Genomic DNA, 15,858 nt, shown 5'->3' with positions numbered 1-15,858 from the left:
GAAAATATAATCAACAATGAACATTGCACTTATCATGTCTTAGTGCGGAGTGTCTCAGCACTAAGACACGAAAATGCATTGTGTAGGATTGACTGAAGACCTAAAGAATGATATTATTAATTACAGTACATTTGAATTTTCAATTTTTTAATATAATTAAACAATTAAAAAATTACAGGATTTAAGAATATAATGCGGATCCACTTTACCTGTTGCATTATCAAAAATACAGGTCAACTTCAAAATAAAAATTTCGAGTTTCCTTCTCTTTTTTTCTCTGTTCAGATTTAGAAAACAAACTTTCTTTGTCTTCAGGAAAGTCGTAATAATCTGTGCATGGATTAATTCGTATCTGGTTTTCTGGAATTATTTCTGAATCGTCGATGTTAGCGTTGAGTAGAATCGATGAATTTCTCTTCAGATATATACATTTTTTTAATTCTGCATGCCCCATTCTATTACATTTCAAGCATGACCTGAAATTTCTATCGCTGTCCAATACTTTTACAATTATGCAAATCTTTATACTTTCCTTTACCTTGTGGGTTATTGGGAGACGAGTTTTATAAATAAAACAATCTTCGGTCGAGGAAATTTCGCATGTGAATTCCGTATTTCTGTTCACTTCAATGTATTCACGAACATCACTTGGAATTCGATTTTTCCATGAAAATAAACTTCTATAGAAGCGAGAATCTCTCGTTCTTTCTTCCTTGTTTATGTTTGGATGAATCAATGACGTGTCTTGGTTTTCGCTGGAATAGTAATTTCTAATAGACTCAATTTCATTAGCTGTTAAGACATTTGCAATAGTACATATGTTAGTCTCGAAACATTCCTTTCCCATCGAAAGGAACCTTATTTTGGGAAGTAATGGCTCAATTACAACTCTTAGAGTTTTATTCGCAGTGACATTGTTGAGAGCCCAATTGTATAGAACGTTGAACAGATCAATTTCCTGTAATTTCTCGCATATAGGGCGAGAAAGAAGAGTATTCATTGTCGTCTCGCTACAATTTAGATACTCTCTACGATCAAATATTTCTTTCCATTTGTCATCAAAACGTTTCCAGCAATAACATATTATATTGCAATCCATCGTTTCCCAGGCAAATTCGTAAACCATAAAAATATTATGAACATTTACTGTGTTTAAAATCTTCCGTAACAAAACTTTTTAAAATCGATAATACCGTGCTTTGATGCAAATTGATAGAGTTCAACTGCCTCTTCTATTGAAGTTATACGAGAAAGTTCGTTTCTTAAAAATCTGAGAAATAAAATTAAATGTCTTTATATAAACTTATGTATATTTAGTGTTTTCCACGTCTTGGGGAGTAAGAGGGCCTTTTTTACATCTGGCCTATCGGTGGTCTAGCGAATAAAATCGATAGTCGCATCAACATGCCTCATCAATGGTTCGGACCCATGAAGTTTTCTGTGTTTTTTTTGGAGGGGACGCATCAAAATAGGGGTGATTTTCATATTAAAATACTCCTAGAACATTCTCTTCTTGGAAGACTGCCGAAGTGTTTCGTTTTGTTATCCAATTCATACAATCCAAATTTTCGTATCCATCTTGAGTTATGCTAGGCCAAAATGGGGCAATCGGGTAGTGCCGGACGATCCATATCTCAGACAGTCCTAAAGAAGAACAATTTTTGACCTTCGGATTGAATTTTGGAATCCCAGAGCCGTAGACTGATGCCTGAACCACCTTGATTATCCGTCGGTCTAACAACACAGACCATGTTACATAATAGATTTTAACATACAGTGGAAACAATAAAACTGAGGCCGAGATGGTTAAGGAGTCCGACTACCGCTCTGGAGAATCTCGATCGTTGAGTGAAGGGAATGCAAAACATGGGTGATCTGCTAAAATGCTTCTCTAGACTTTCTAAGATGGACTTTCTATAGGAAACTGGCCCGTATTTGTGTGTTACATGTGAAGAATACCCAGAATACTCCACATGAGTGGCCGAATTGCTGAAACCACAGTTAGTTGGTCATGAGTTATACATTGTATAACTCATGACCAACTAACTGTGGTTTCAGCAATTCGGCCACTGTTGAACACCAATCTGGAGGACCCGGGATCAAATTCAGGTAGACGTAAAACCCCAGGAAGCTTTTATGGATCAGTTCCAAATATGTCGTGGCCTGGTCGACTAACAGTGGGCTTATAAAAAGGCCCTCTCACTGTCACAGGGCGGAAAGAGTCAAAACAGTGGAAATGAACACTTGCAGGAAATTGACATTTATTTTGTTTTCTAGATGTAATAAAACTCTAGATCAACTTACTTATGAACTTTTTCCATCATTTCAAATGAATACGATAAGTAAATTTTGACTGTTTCTTTTTGAGGATAAGAACTTTTAAATGATCTGAATACACGGCCCATCCTAGAAAAATACCTTAGAGTAATATTTAAATTTCCATTGTAACACTGTATATTAACTGGATTCATTAAAAATTTTGAAAACACATAAAATATTAATTATTAACAATCAAAACGGAGAAGAAATTATTGTTACTCGATTATTATTTAGTAATAAAGATCCAAGTTATTGTTAGATTGAATCATATTTTAATGAATATTATTATTAACTGAAATGTGAATCTTCTGAATCACTCAAATTTAATATTTCAACTATCGAGTGGAGTGGACGAAATCACTAAATACTGGTAATGGTCGTGGATTCATCTCTAACCACGCGCAATCTTCCAGGTTTTTTTTTAAACACTTAGAGGCCAGTTTTCATAGAAAGTGCCTCTCAGTAGAACAGTTATAAAAAATTGGCTCTTATTTAGGTGCTAGACACGAGAAAACCCAAAAAATTCCACGTGGCCAGCCTGTCGGTGGGGCGCGAACTCGCTACCAACTATCAGTGTTTAGAGGCTTTATCAGTGGCGCGCCGTCATTGGAAGCGGTGGTAGCGCCGCTTCCCTTGTATTTTCTAAAATATAAATTCATATTGGGCGATTATTTTCATATTTGAACGTACTTTGAATTAAATAAAATTAATATTTTATTATAACTGCACTATGTATCTTATTGCAAATTTCTGTACTCCATGTGAAAACAAACAATAAGATTGCTATTGTATATTCGAATATCAGTGGCGGAATGGAAACGCTGTATTGTCGAAACCGGGTCAGCTTCCACGGCAAAAATAACTGAATGATGTAAAGCAGCCAGATTATAGGCATTTACAGACCTGGTTCAGCTGGTGGAAGCTACACACCAAAATATCAATTAACGCTTCCAGCAATTCTAACCATTAGCCACTGGTGGGAAGCTATTTGACGTCGCTAGCGTTGCTTTCGATAGAAAAATAGCTTTCAAATACGTTGATGGAGTCGACGACCAGCGACTTTTATGATAAAGTAATTAACGACATTGCGGAAAAAATTTCCGGATAGAGTTAGTTTATAAACAATTAAAAAACAAGTTTCATTGTTTTTATCATATCAATTTGTATTCTGTATGTAATACAGTAGAGCGTCGATAAGTGGAATTAATTGGGGACTGGGGTCCTTCCAGTTAATGATTTGTTCCAGTTTCCCGACTTTGTACGAAAAAATACATTAACCTGTCCGATGTTCAAATTTTTCTCCGTTGCGTATCGCTTCGTGTTGAATTTTCGTCGATTTTAAGCCTAACAAAAATTTTATAATAATCATCGAGGCTATCGTATCGTTAAAAATTATTTCTGCATTTTGTACAAATCAAAATAAATATATTAAAGAATATAAAAAACATGAAAATTATACTTTAGAAGTAAATTTAGTATCAAAAACATTCGATTCAGCACGACACAGTCCGACTGAAAATAGTTCCACTTTCCGGCCATTCCACTTACCGACGTTCCAGTTATCGACGCTCTACTGTACTTGTATTTTACAATTTTCAATCGTTATTGCAAATTATTGTAGTGTGGTATACTTGTTATTATTTCCTTATACAGTATTGTATGAATTCTCTTAAGATTTCAATAATACAGACAACATCAAAATCACTATTACAAACAAAAAAAAAATTAGTGTTCGCATTTCCTGAAGATTTTAAGTTGCTTTAATTAGATCGGTTTGCAACTCATTGACTGAAATGAAAATAAAATAATACATACCTTTCGTGCTGAAAAAGTTTTTAATATCCACTTTAGATTACTATTGTTACGGGATTGCCAAGGTCCATAAATTAAATAAAAGTGCGAAAAACGTTAACGGATTTATTAAAACACATACAACATACAATAGAAGTAAATACAGCAGTTATTAATTTTAAACGACGTAAAAAATCCAGTATTGCACATGGACGCAACGACGTTTTAAATAAACCTCTCTCGCGGTATGTTCCGAACAAGCTCAAATGAGTTAGCTCACTCACTTGACTCACTCGCACTGATTGCAGCGCTTAAATAGAAAATAGAAGGTACTAGAACTTTCCCGCTAAATCCGAAGCTCGAACATTTTATACTCTTCAAGTCTAACCACAGACCATCCAGACCTTAAACTGCCAGTTACCCACTCGTTCACCAGAGAGTGCTCCCTGTCACCGACCAATATGATAGCGTCTTCCCGCCACGATTCAAACATGGTTTCTTGCCGCGCAATACTATTATAATCTATTGACCTATAATTTTTTGTTGGACTAAATGAGCCAGGGGAGGGCAAGTCCCCCACTGCCACATCCAGGCTACACCTCTGCCTAAGAGCATTATAGAAGTGTACGAGTTTTACTGTGTGACATTAACTTAAATTGATAAAAACCAGCACAATAGAAAGAGTAAAAAAAATATTCTGTAATAAAAACAAATTTAATACCGAAAAAAATGATTTATTAATATTCCCAGATGTTTATATACAGTAAAAACCTGCTAATGTGATCACACGTGTAAGGTGACCACTCTGAGGTGGTCCCTTCAGTGGTCGCATTGGCAGGTTTCACTGGGTGACAAGGAAAGTACGATCGGTCAAAAAATCACCAAAATCTTAATATTTTAGAGTCAGTCGTTCAGAAATGCAAGGTAATTTGGCGAGTTTTCCCGTATGTACGGATGTTAGTTTGTGGTGGGTACGACCTTAATAATTCGAATGCCTTTCCTCGAAAATTTCTTAAATTCTGACCGTTTATTTGTGCTTCTGAATTTTGGTGGTTAAAGCGACCTTTAACGGATGGAAAGATAGGAAAGATAGAGGTGGTCGTGTGTCATATCTTGATTGTGATCGGACTTAATGATAGATTTTACTCGTTATATCCATATATATATTATTAAAATTCATTCTTATTATTTATATTACGTTTTTTGCTATACTATAATAATTAATAATATAAAAAAGTTTTATTATTATATTTTTAATCGTATTCTTTCTGAATTGTACATTTGAGTTTCTGTATAACCCTATACTTTCATTTACAACCTTACAAAAGGCATTAATGCGTTACCCTCTTTATCTTTCAATAAAACTATATTTTATTTTTTTTCCTTTAGACTTTTCCTTTTATCATGCCTGGACATTTTATGCATGTCTTTTGCACCTGCCTTAATATTAAACTTCTGATACAGTAGAGAACCGAAAATCGAAATCAATTGGGGACTGGGGTTGTTCAGATTAGTGATTTGTTCCGATTACCGATTATGTACGAATAAATATATTAACCTGTCCGATGTTCAAATTTTTCTTCGTTGCGTGTCGCTTCGTGTTGAATTTTCGTCGATTTTAAGCCTAACGAAAATTTTTATAATAATAATCGAGGCTATCGTATCGTTAAAAATTGTTTTTGAATTTTGTACAAACAAAATAAATATATTGAAGAATATAAAAACATGAAAATTATACTTTAGAAGTAAATTTAGTATCAAAAACGTTCGATCCAGCACGACACAGTCCGACTGAAAATCGTTCCGATTACCGGCCATTCCGATTACCGGGGTTCCGATTAACGAGTCTCTACTGTAGATATTATTTAGTTTCCTATATCTTGCACTAGCTACGTTCTTTCTTGTTACCTGCTGTTTTGTACTCTAGTTTAGAGTAGGGATGAGGAATCAGAAGAAAAATAAACGATTCCCGAGTCGGTATTTTTAGAAAACGACTCAATTTCTCAGCCTCCATAAACAGATAAGACTCGTCCACTTCCGACTTCCGACTTCCGACTTTCATAAAAGGATTAGACTTTTCGATTTCTGATTCCGACTGTCCGTACCTGGTTTACATCTCTATATTTAGCTCAAACTTTCCTGATTACTGGTTCCACTTTCTAATTGCCTCTTGACCATCCTCGTTCAATTAACAAGTAACATACCCACTCGTAGTGTTCTTTTTAAAAACGGTTGGTTTCCAAAGAAAACCGAGTTTACCCTAAACACAATGCACAGATATAAAGAACTATTAATTGAGAAACTTAAAATCAGTCAACTGTAATTAAATTTAATTACTTTTAACCCAATATTGAGACAGGTACAAACTGTTCCTTTGAGAGCAATAAGAAAGTAGTGCGACGAAACTAAATTGTTTATAATTTAGACTTATGTAATGTTACATTTACTTGAGCAACTTGTGATAAAAATTAACTTCTGCAAGTTTAATCGACAGAAAACCAGTTCAAAATACTTATGATTATTAAAATGTGTTTGACCTGAAATGAATTACAAATTATAAACATTGATATCAGTTTAAAAAGTAGTAGAAAAGATAGCAAAAGTTCAGATTTCGCTGAAAAATTTCCTTTCATTTACACAGAGTTTTCTGCTCTCATTTTACAATTTACGTAATAGAATGCACAAAAATATCTTGTCAAGTTGAAAACATTAGGTAAATAAATATGTTCAAGTATAATAAAAGAAAATTTAGTGTAATCAGGTATTGCGGATTTAAATAGTTCCTAACGAATTGGGAAGAAAATCTGTACTTTCCTGTTAAGCGTATGTCTACTACGCTAGTCTCCTGTGTTTAGTGTTACCACCCGTTCGGTTTTCACCCGGACAGTCCGGGTGAACTATTAATTTTGTCCGGGAATTTCGTAGAAATTGTGAAATTACGATGAAACAAAGTTCTTGCAGATATTTTTATAAATTTAAACAGCGAAAGACCTCACACTCACTGAAACTCATCTGCCATTCCGCCATGTTACTCTGTTTACGCCGACGTGTGACAAGCAACCTGCCTCTCGACCTTCTTTTTTTGCTCGTACGTCCGTACACGTCTTCTATGGAGCTAAAATTAATACATTGCTTGTTCGTTTCTATGTTGCAACGTAACACGTGACGAGAGCGATCTGACAAGGGGATGCTTCCCGGGAAGACTTTTATAAAAGACTGGCCCATATTTAGGTGTTACAAACACGAAGAAAACTCCACGTGGCCAGTCCTTCGACAAAGAGCGAACCCATTATAAACAACCAGTTCTCACCTCATCAATCGTTTATTCATCGATTGTTAGATTCAAAAAAAAAAAATTAGCAACGAGTTGTGTTGCAACGTAATTCAGAGAAGAGTTTTTTATTTACTGTATTTTATCACAACCATAAATTTACGTATTTATGCTTATATTTTGGTTTTAATTAGGTTTACACGTTTCTAAAGGCTTAAATAATTGTCTTTATTTAATAATAATATAATTTTTTATATAAATAAATTAGGAAACAGTTATTTCTTACAATTTAAGTAGATTAAAATTATCAATAACAAATATTTCGATAAAATAGATACTTCTTATTGCTGTTCAACCCTACACTTAATTTATCTAAACAAATGAAAAGTATTTTTTTTTAAATGTTTTAACCGAAAAAATATGAAGTGTCAAGTGTATTTTTGTATAATTTCACAAAGAATTCTTTACTTATCTTCCTGTAAAAGTATTAGTTGAAGTAGAAGTATTAAAATAAATAATACAATAAAGTAGTTTTTTATCTATAGCAAAAGATACGACGTTGGTTTGTCGAGTTATTAAATTGGTTGCTGTCAAGTAACCTTATCAAATCACAGATAAATGTACTTATTTTCTGCACACGTCGCGAAAATACAAGTAGCATTACCTACTTTTAGATTATAAATAAAGTTATCTTTTAACTGTAGTTTGATTAAACTAGTTTCTTTGACAATGAAAGAAACAATTAGAATTCTTTTGATGTTCTATTGAGGAGTAATTTAATTGATTAATAAAGGTGAGTAATTTTGTATTTTGTAATTACTGCATTAGTTTTGCATTCAGGATAAATTCGTGGAAAGTCAGCTTAAGTTACTATTGTGAGCAGGTAGAGTCATGGTAATGGAATGAAAAAACTCCGGAGGCTATCTCAAACTGAAAACAGGTATTTAGAAGGTAATAGAATGTGATAATTAATTAAAATGAATAAAATTAACGAGGTATACAATTAATTTATGGGAAATGATAGTAAATATCAGCGCTTCTCGGACTTACGGTTGAGATCAAAGTGTCTGGTTAGGGACGTGTCTACTTGTGTCCCTAGCCAGGTCATGGCTATAAGTACGGAGAGACTGGCCTAGTATGGTCCTTTTAGGTGCCACTCACGATTATTGCACCTGTCCGGTGTGGATGGTGCCTGAAAAGCGTCCACCCCGGTATTGGAGGTGTTTACGGTGAGATAGTGAAGTCTCAAACTTTAACACCACAGTAGATATCAGGATTAGGCGTAAAGCTAGTATGAATACGAATAAGTTCGGATTTATACCAGATGGATCAAGGATCAAATCGATGTTTTCAGATAGAAGTGTTATTCATAGATTTATATACAAATTTTTACAGGATCTATAAAAATTTCATAGATTGTAAGAAGAGTAATAAGGAGAAAAGATATGAAGAAATTTTTAATAGTAGTACAAGACAGGATTTAGAGATAATGGAAATATTAGAATAGATATTGTAAGGTTCAGTATAAAGTTCGTATCTATTAATCTTAATGTTATTTGAACTGTTACAGGTTATAGTCAAAAAAGAAGCATATTGGACAGTTTTGAGCCTATGATTCAACCTTTGCATGTAAGAGGTTGAATCATAGGCTCAAAATGGAATGGGAAAAACGGAATATTTTTCTTAATATATTCTTTAAAACGTATTCCACTCAAGAAAAGATAAAATTTTAGAAATAATAAATATAAATTTAGGAAAAAATAGCGTATAAATAAACTAGGGTTTCTCAAACGGGATTCCGAGATCCCGGGATTCTGGTTGTTTTTTTAACCCGGAAAATCCCGCAAATTTCTTAAAAATTCACTTTTTTCTTATTTTACGTTAAGGTTGAGGAAATTTTGCCAATAGAAAGTATAATTAACTCATAAACAGTCAGAATACATTTGTATTTATTAATTTTAAACCTACTTATTAGTTTTTTTTTTAATTTTTGCTCGTTATGGCACGTCACAAATGCTCAATAATCAATACGTATCTTATTTGTGGCAGGACTCTCAAAATTCTTTACCAGTAATATCTGGAATAATTGTGCTTACGCTGTCTTAATTTTTAAACGTGCCCAGTAGCTTCAATGACCGCGTAACGCCAAGTTGTGCAAATTGGGCAAGGATACAAACGAGTACGAAGGCAGCGAGTATGAAGTTTTTCTTCATAGTCTGATTATTAAAGACAAACGAGACCGGGAAATGAGAAACCCTAAAATAAACCTATTGTTGACCTTCAGAAATTGAAGGATAAAATGAAGTGAGCTGTGATTTGCATAGATGACTTTTGCTTTCGCTAAATATGTCGAATCAATGAGCGATATATTATCGTTTTATATTTATTAACGCCGTATTTATCGAATAGTTAACTTCATTACAGAAAGTAGGTTTATGCAGATGAGGAAGATTTTGAAGTGTGGTAAGTGTATGAATGCCAAAGTAATTAACTATTGAAATCATTTTATATAGAAGCCCAGTGGTTGATTCTACTGCCGAACGCCCAAACATATTGTGTTACATCGCCAATAAACAAGATAAATAAAATTTTTTTGTAGATCCATAGTCGTAAAAATCTTCGATTTAATTACTTCAAGTAATAGGCGGTGGTGGTAATTCTAGTTACACAAGTCTTCTTTACTTAAAGTGTTTAGAGCATCTTTCACTAGCGTAGTATGTGTATCACTGGTTGACAACTGTTGGTTTAGAGCAGAGGTCGTACATTGTTCTCAACATCTGGAAACTATTAAACGCAATGTTTCCTCTTATCCATTTAACAGAGGAAATGGAACAGCTGTGAGTGACCCCAACTTTTGCCTTTGGTCACCGTTCAGTACCCTGCCTCCAGCGCCCCCTGGATTTACCGCCCACAAGGGGGCGTTATCGCCCACTTTGAGAAACGCTGGTTTAGAGTGTAGGCATGTATCACGGTGTTTTATGAACGTGAAGATTTATGCAAGAATATCTGGTCAATAATATTCAGGCATTGTTAGGTTATTTTCTTCCGTTTGCCTTTCGTCTTGCGTCAAATTTGAGGTCCAAATAGTAGCATGCCCATGAAATTAATTTCATTGTTCGAAGTGCCTTCATAAGGTATCACATTGTATAGATCCGGATACAGAGTGACTACGTACGAAGGTTCTTACATAAAAAATTGATTATTTTATCGTGGAAATATAGTTATACAACACGGTTACTATTTCCATACAAAGATTCTCTACCATAAACATAATTAAATAGTAATATACTGCATATTCTGTTATTACTATAATTATGCTAAGAAGTATATTCATTGTTATATCTGTCATTTTATAGCTTCATATACGAGACATTTATCATACTGAAGCCTTTAGTGTAGAATATCAAATCAACAGTACCCAGAATTAAGATGTATCTAAGCACTGCGATACTATTTTCTCTTTTCATTTGTGTCACTTCATTGTGGATAAGGTAAGTGACAGAATGTTCTTTGAAATTTAGTTAAGTAACTATTAAATATAAACAATATTATTTGTTTTATGGCCTTTAACATCACTTCTTCTGTACACAGAAACTGTCCACTATTTAGTTGATATAAACGGGAAGAAATCATGAAAAACGCCACGTGGTGAGGCTCAAACTCACGACTAACAACAAGTGGTTTCATCACGTGGCTGTTGGTGGGCTGAATAATTCTAGAATTGTAGTATAGAATAACAATATATTTTGTAAAAATTCTAAAGTCTCCACCAACTTTCGAATTAGTTTATTACAATTTCTCAATAATTTCATTTTAATATTATAACACGAATTATCTGTTTGTTTAGTTAAGTTACTGCAACGTAACACTTGGGCGATCTGCCTAGGGGGAATGCCTTCCGGGAAGTCTTTTTAAGAGTAACTAGCCCTTATTCAGGCGTTACGGACGTGGAGAAAATCTAGAAAACTCCACGTGATCAGCCAGTCCTGGCCCGAACCTACAGTATTCAGGAAATGGAACCTTTTGGCCAAAATAAGCCTACTAATGCCAAAAATATTTACATTTATTTATACAGATGGAGGAAACGGAAAATGACTTTATTTCAACGTAACGGTATACCAGGACCCAAACCAAATTTCTTCATCGGAAATTTAAATGAATTTAACAATGGAGTAAGTACTGTACTTTCACTTGCCGATCTAAAGATAACGCTATAGAAACAGTAAAACATTGTTTTGTCATACTCATACAGAGAGAGAAACGAATTGAAGAATGGTTACAACAATACGGAAAAATATTTGGGTAATTCTTAATTTCATTCATTTTATTAATATAATTATAATTCATATAAATATAAATATCTTTAACGTTCCCATCTTAGATTTTATCTAGGTGCAATCCCTTACGTAGTATGCGCTGACGTTGAGTTTTTAAAACTCATCCAAATAAAAGACAACCAGAAATTTTACAATAAATATGTACGTATCCGACAGAAGTTGTTAAAAATTTCAAAATGTTACTAGTTTTGGATAATTTTTTTTTAATATTTTGGCCAGTGGATCCTTCCTGATGGTGGATTCCCTCACGATTCTTGTAGAAATATGCTTTCTGTTATAGCTGATCAGAAATGGAAGAATTTAAGAAATACACTAACCACTTGTTTCAGTATAGGAAAGATTAAAATGGTAAATACAATTTTTATTGGAAATTGTACTACACAATTCTTTCAGAGTGCCGTAAGGTTTTATATTTCAGATGGGTTCCCTAATGTCTCGTCCGATAAATATCTTCTTAAAAACTGTGGAGAAACAAGGTGATCAGTGGTTCGATATAGCAAAAATGTGTAAAAGATTAGTGTTTGATATAATCTGTACATCAATCTTTGGTATAATCGTAGATGTACAAAATAATGAAACTAACACCCTTACCGAGTCTGCTGACACTGCGTTTTCGACTGATACTTCTGATGCTTTAGTTGGAATATCAAGTGATGTTTCAATTATCATTAACAGTACACCTTGTTGTTTAATAAGAGAAGAATTAATTAAATAATAATTTTATACGTCATTCAGTTTGTTTTCCGGAAGTGGAGCCAATATGCCGTTTTCTTCGATATAAAATAGAGAAGTTGAAGCATTTCCTGAATCTACCATCTTGGTTCACGGTTTATGAGACATCTCAAAAAATAATCAACGCTAGGAAAAAATTAAATGTGAGTTTATTTAGAATAGATTAATCTAAAAACTTCATAAAATATGATAGATATATTATTATTTTAGCAATGTCCACAAGATCTGCTGCAGAGAATCATAGAAGCAGAAGATGACAGTAATGGAGAAATCAAGAAACTTTCAGACCATATTGTAATTGCAAATGTAATGATGTTTATGGCAGCTGGGTATTGGAAGTTACTTAAGATGTAATTATGATACCAGAGAATTATTGTTAATATAAAACTTTTAATGGTTTTTGCAGATATGACACGACCAGTTCTACTTTGCGATGGTGTATTTATCATCTCGCTCGTAATCCTGAAATACAACAAAAAGTCAATGAAGAAATTAAATCCAACGTTTCAGACAGTGTAAAATGTTATCTTTAATTTCAGTTAACAATTCTAACAATTCTACAGCTGTGTGGTTCTTCGTATAGTATGACAGAAATCAAAAATCCTGAAGACTTTTTCAGAGGCAATGTTTACCATATATTTGAAGTCTATCCAAATGACACTAAGTCGATTCATTATGGGTTGCCTTATCCATCAAGATATAAAAGTAGCCTTCTTGGTGCAAACAAGTCCTAAAATTCAAAAATGGATCTATAGAAGGCAAAAATTGGTCCAAGTGTTGCCTTCTGGTAAATCTTCTCGGTGAAACACCGTCTTCTACGAACACCCTTGTAGGTGATAGACATGCGTAAAAAACACTGGAGACTCCAGTGTTTTTTTCTTATGTCTAACACCTATGTGAGGGCTAGTAGGTGCATTTTCTCTCTATGAATTCGCAAGCCGCTGATAGGGAGAGAACGTGCCACCAGTTTTCATATGGTTCAAGCCGAAAAGGAAAAATATATTCAAGAATATTTTTATAAACAATATTCATTTTTTAATTTATATTTTTATAACCTATCATTTGCAAAGAACAGATATTTTTTTTACATATCTGGCATCTTATAAATCGAGAGCTTTATCAATATCTACAAGTATTCATATGCACCAGATCTGTAATCTTGCTTTATCGCAGATAAAAAAGAAATTAATTTTTATAATTTAAACTATTTGTTTATTTATAAAAACATTCCTTATAAATATATTTACTGAAACATTTAAAATTTGTAAGAAATTTAATGCCTGTTTTCTTAAATATGATTAGGTAGATGTGCAGTATACAGACTTAGGCAATTTTCAGTTATTAAATCAAGTTATCTCAGAAACACTTCGCCTTCATCCATTAACTGCATTGTAATTTGTCTTCTTGCTTTTATACAATTTTATTGAATTAAAAGTTAATTATTATAGATATAATTTACTTGTAGCGTAGTGAATAGATTATGCTCGGACGATTATCGTTATAACGACATCACCATTCCTAAAGGTAGTGTTGTAATTGTTCCAGTACAAGTGCTGCAAAACGATCCAGCTTATTGGAGTCAACCTGATAAATTTAATCCCCACAGGTTAATTATGATTATAAGTATATTAACACGTTATATATATATATATATATATTAAAAGTTTTTACTTTCTCAGATTTTCATCTGATGAATGGCAAAAAATTGATTCCATCATTTACCAACCATTCGGTGCAGGGCACAGAATATGTATGGGTCAAAGGTTAGCAATAACAATACTAAGGTTGGTGCTGGCAAACCTTCTTCGATCATTCAAATTAGAGATATATGAAGATAAAGTAAGCTGTACATATTACTTCCTTTTGTGTAATCATAATGTAGGTAAAACAATTGAAATTTTTTCGTATGTCGTTGAATTATTCAGTACGATATACTAAAAAATCGAGATTCAATACAGCTGACCCTTGATAATCCGACGCTTTTGTAATCCGATATGCTCAGTAGTCCGACGCTTTTGTAATCCGACATGCTCAGTAGTCCGACGCTTTTGTAATCCGAAATGCTCAGTAGTCCGACGCTTTTGTAATCCGACATGCTCAGTAGTCCGACGCTTTTGTAATCCGACATGCTCAGTAGTCCGACGCTTTTGTAATCCGAAATGCTCAGTAGTCCGACGCTTTTGTAATCCGACATGCTCAGTAGTCCGACGCTTTTGTAATCCGAAATGCTCAGTAGTCCGACGCTTTTGTAATCCGACATGCTCAGTAGTCCGACGCTTTTGTAATCCGAAATGCTCAGTAGTCCGACGCTTTTGTAATCCGACATGCTCAGTAGTCCGACGCTTTTGTAATCCGAAATGCTCAGTAGTCCGACGCTTTTGTAATCCGACATGCTCAGTAGTCCGACGCTTTTGTAATCCGACATGCTCAGTAGTCCGACGCTTTTGTAATCCGACATGCTCAGTAGTCCGACGCTTTTGTAATCCGACATGCTCAGTAGTCCGACGCTTTTGTAATCCGACATGCTCAGTAGTCCGACGCTTTTGTAATCCGACATGCTCAGTAGTCCGACGCTTTTGTAATCCGACATGCTCAGTAGTCCGACGCACCTCCCATCAAGGTCACCGTAGTCCCCGTCCTGTTACGTGTCTGCTTGCACAGAAGGATGTCGCGACACGAATCTCCCCACCCAATTCTTACACAATGACACACATTTCTTGTGTTTTCCGTGAGCAGTTCTGTGCGTACTGTATTATGTATGCCTATACATACTGTATGTACTGTACATTTATTGGCTTCCATATTTCTTTTAATAAACATGTTTTAGTTAACTGAAATAGATGTTTCATTTCCATATTAACCTAGGCTGCGTTTTACTCATAAAATGTAGGAATAGTGTAGGCTACTGCTAGCAAAACAATGCCAAATATGTAATCACTTTCGGTAATCCGGACACTTTTGGTAATCCGACACCCCTTTGATCCCATACCTGTCGGATTATCAAGGGTCAGCTGTAAACAAATCCATAAATTATTGTTAAAAATTATGAATACATACGAGAAATTTACTTGAAACAGACTACCTATGTTGTATTTTCTAACCGTAGCATGATTCGTTTCTTACAGGAGTTCGAAGTGGAGTCTACATTTTTCATAAATTATCCCAGAGGTGAAACTATCATCAAGGCAACTCCATTAAAAGCTTGATTTATTCCAACTACCAATTAATGTAATGTGAATCATAAATAAAATTATAATTGCAGATAATTGTGTGAAATTTAAATGTCTGTACATAGATTATCTTCAACTGCAAAATAATGTAAAGTCTGAAATGTCATACCCTGACATTTAATTTGAATGAATAAATTTCGTCATTTGCATAATTATTTTTTAAAACTGACTAATTAAA

General features: G+C 34.0%; 2 protein-coding genes across 2 annotated transcripts; both read left to right on the top strand.

The window, feature by feature from the left end:
- The first annotated feature begins 10,738 nt into the window (after positions 1-10,738).
- On the top strand, positions 10,739-12,121 carry LOC136987789 (probable cytochrome P450 6a19). Its single transcript, XM_067285552.1, has 6 exons — positions 10,739-10,872; positions 11,457-11,553; positions 11,634-11,683; positions 11,763-11,859; positions 11,938-12,046; positions 12,114-12,121. The coding sequence occupies exons 1-6, from the start codon at positions 10,811-10,813 to the stop codon at positions 12,119-12,121; spliced, it is 423 nt and encodes a 140-aa protein (XP_067141653.1). The 5' UTR covers positions 10,739-10,810.
- On the top strand, positions 12,111-15,656 carry LOC136987788 (cytochrome P450 3A41-like). The gene is made up of 8 exons (XM_067285551.1): positions 12,111-12,368; positions 12,454-12,593; positions 12,661-12,779; positions 12,857-12,965; positions 13,753-13,841; positions 13,916-14,056; positions 14,130-14,289; positions 15,576-15,656. Exons 1-8 carry the CDS (start codon positions 12,137-12,139, stop codon positions 15,654-15,656), a joined length of 1,071 nt encoding a protein of 356 aa, XP_067141652.1. The 5' UTR covers positions 12,111-12,136.
- Positions 15,657-15,858: the final 202 nt, after the last annotated feature.

This window comes from Centruroides vittatus, unplaced genomic scaffold (assembly GCF_030686945.1).
Source record: "Centruroides vittatus isolate TY-2023 unplaced genomic scaffold, ASM3068694v2 scaffold_2707, whole genome shotgun sequence".
NCBI classification, from domain to species: domain Eukaryota; kingdom Metazoa; phylum Arthropoda; class Arachnida; order Scorpiones; family Buthidae; genus Centruroides; species Centruroides vittatus.
The sequence above is the reverse complement of the archived record's forward strand: the minus strand, read 5'-3'. Positions and strand labels throughout refer to the sequence as shown.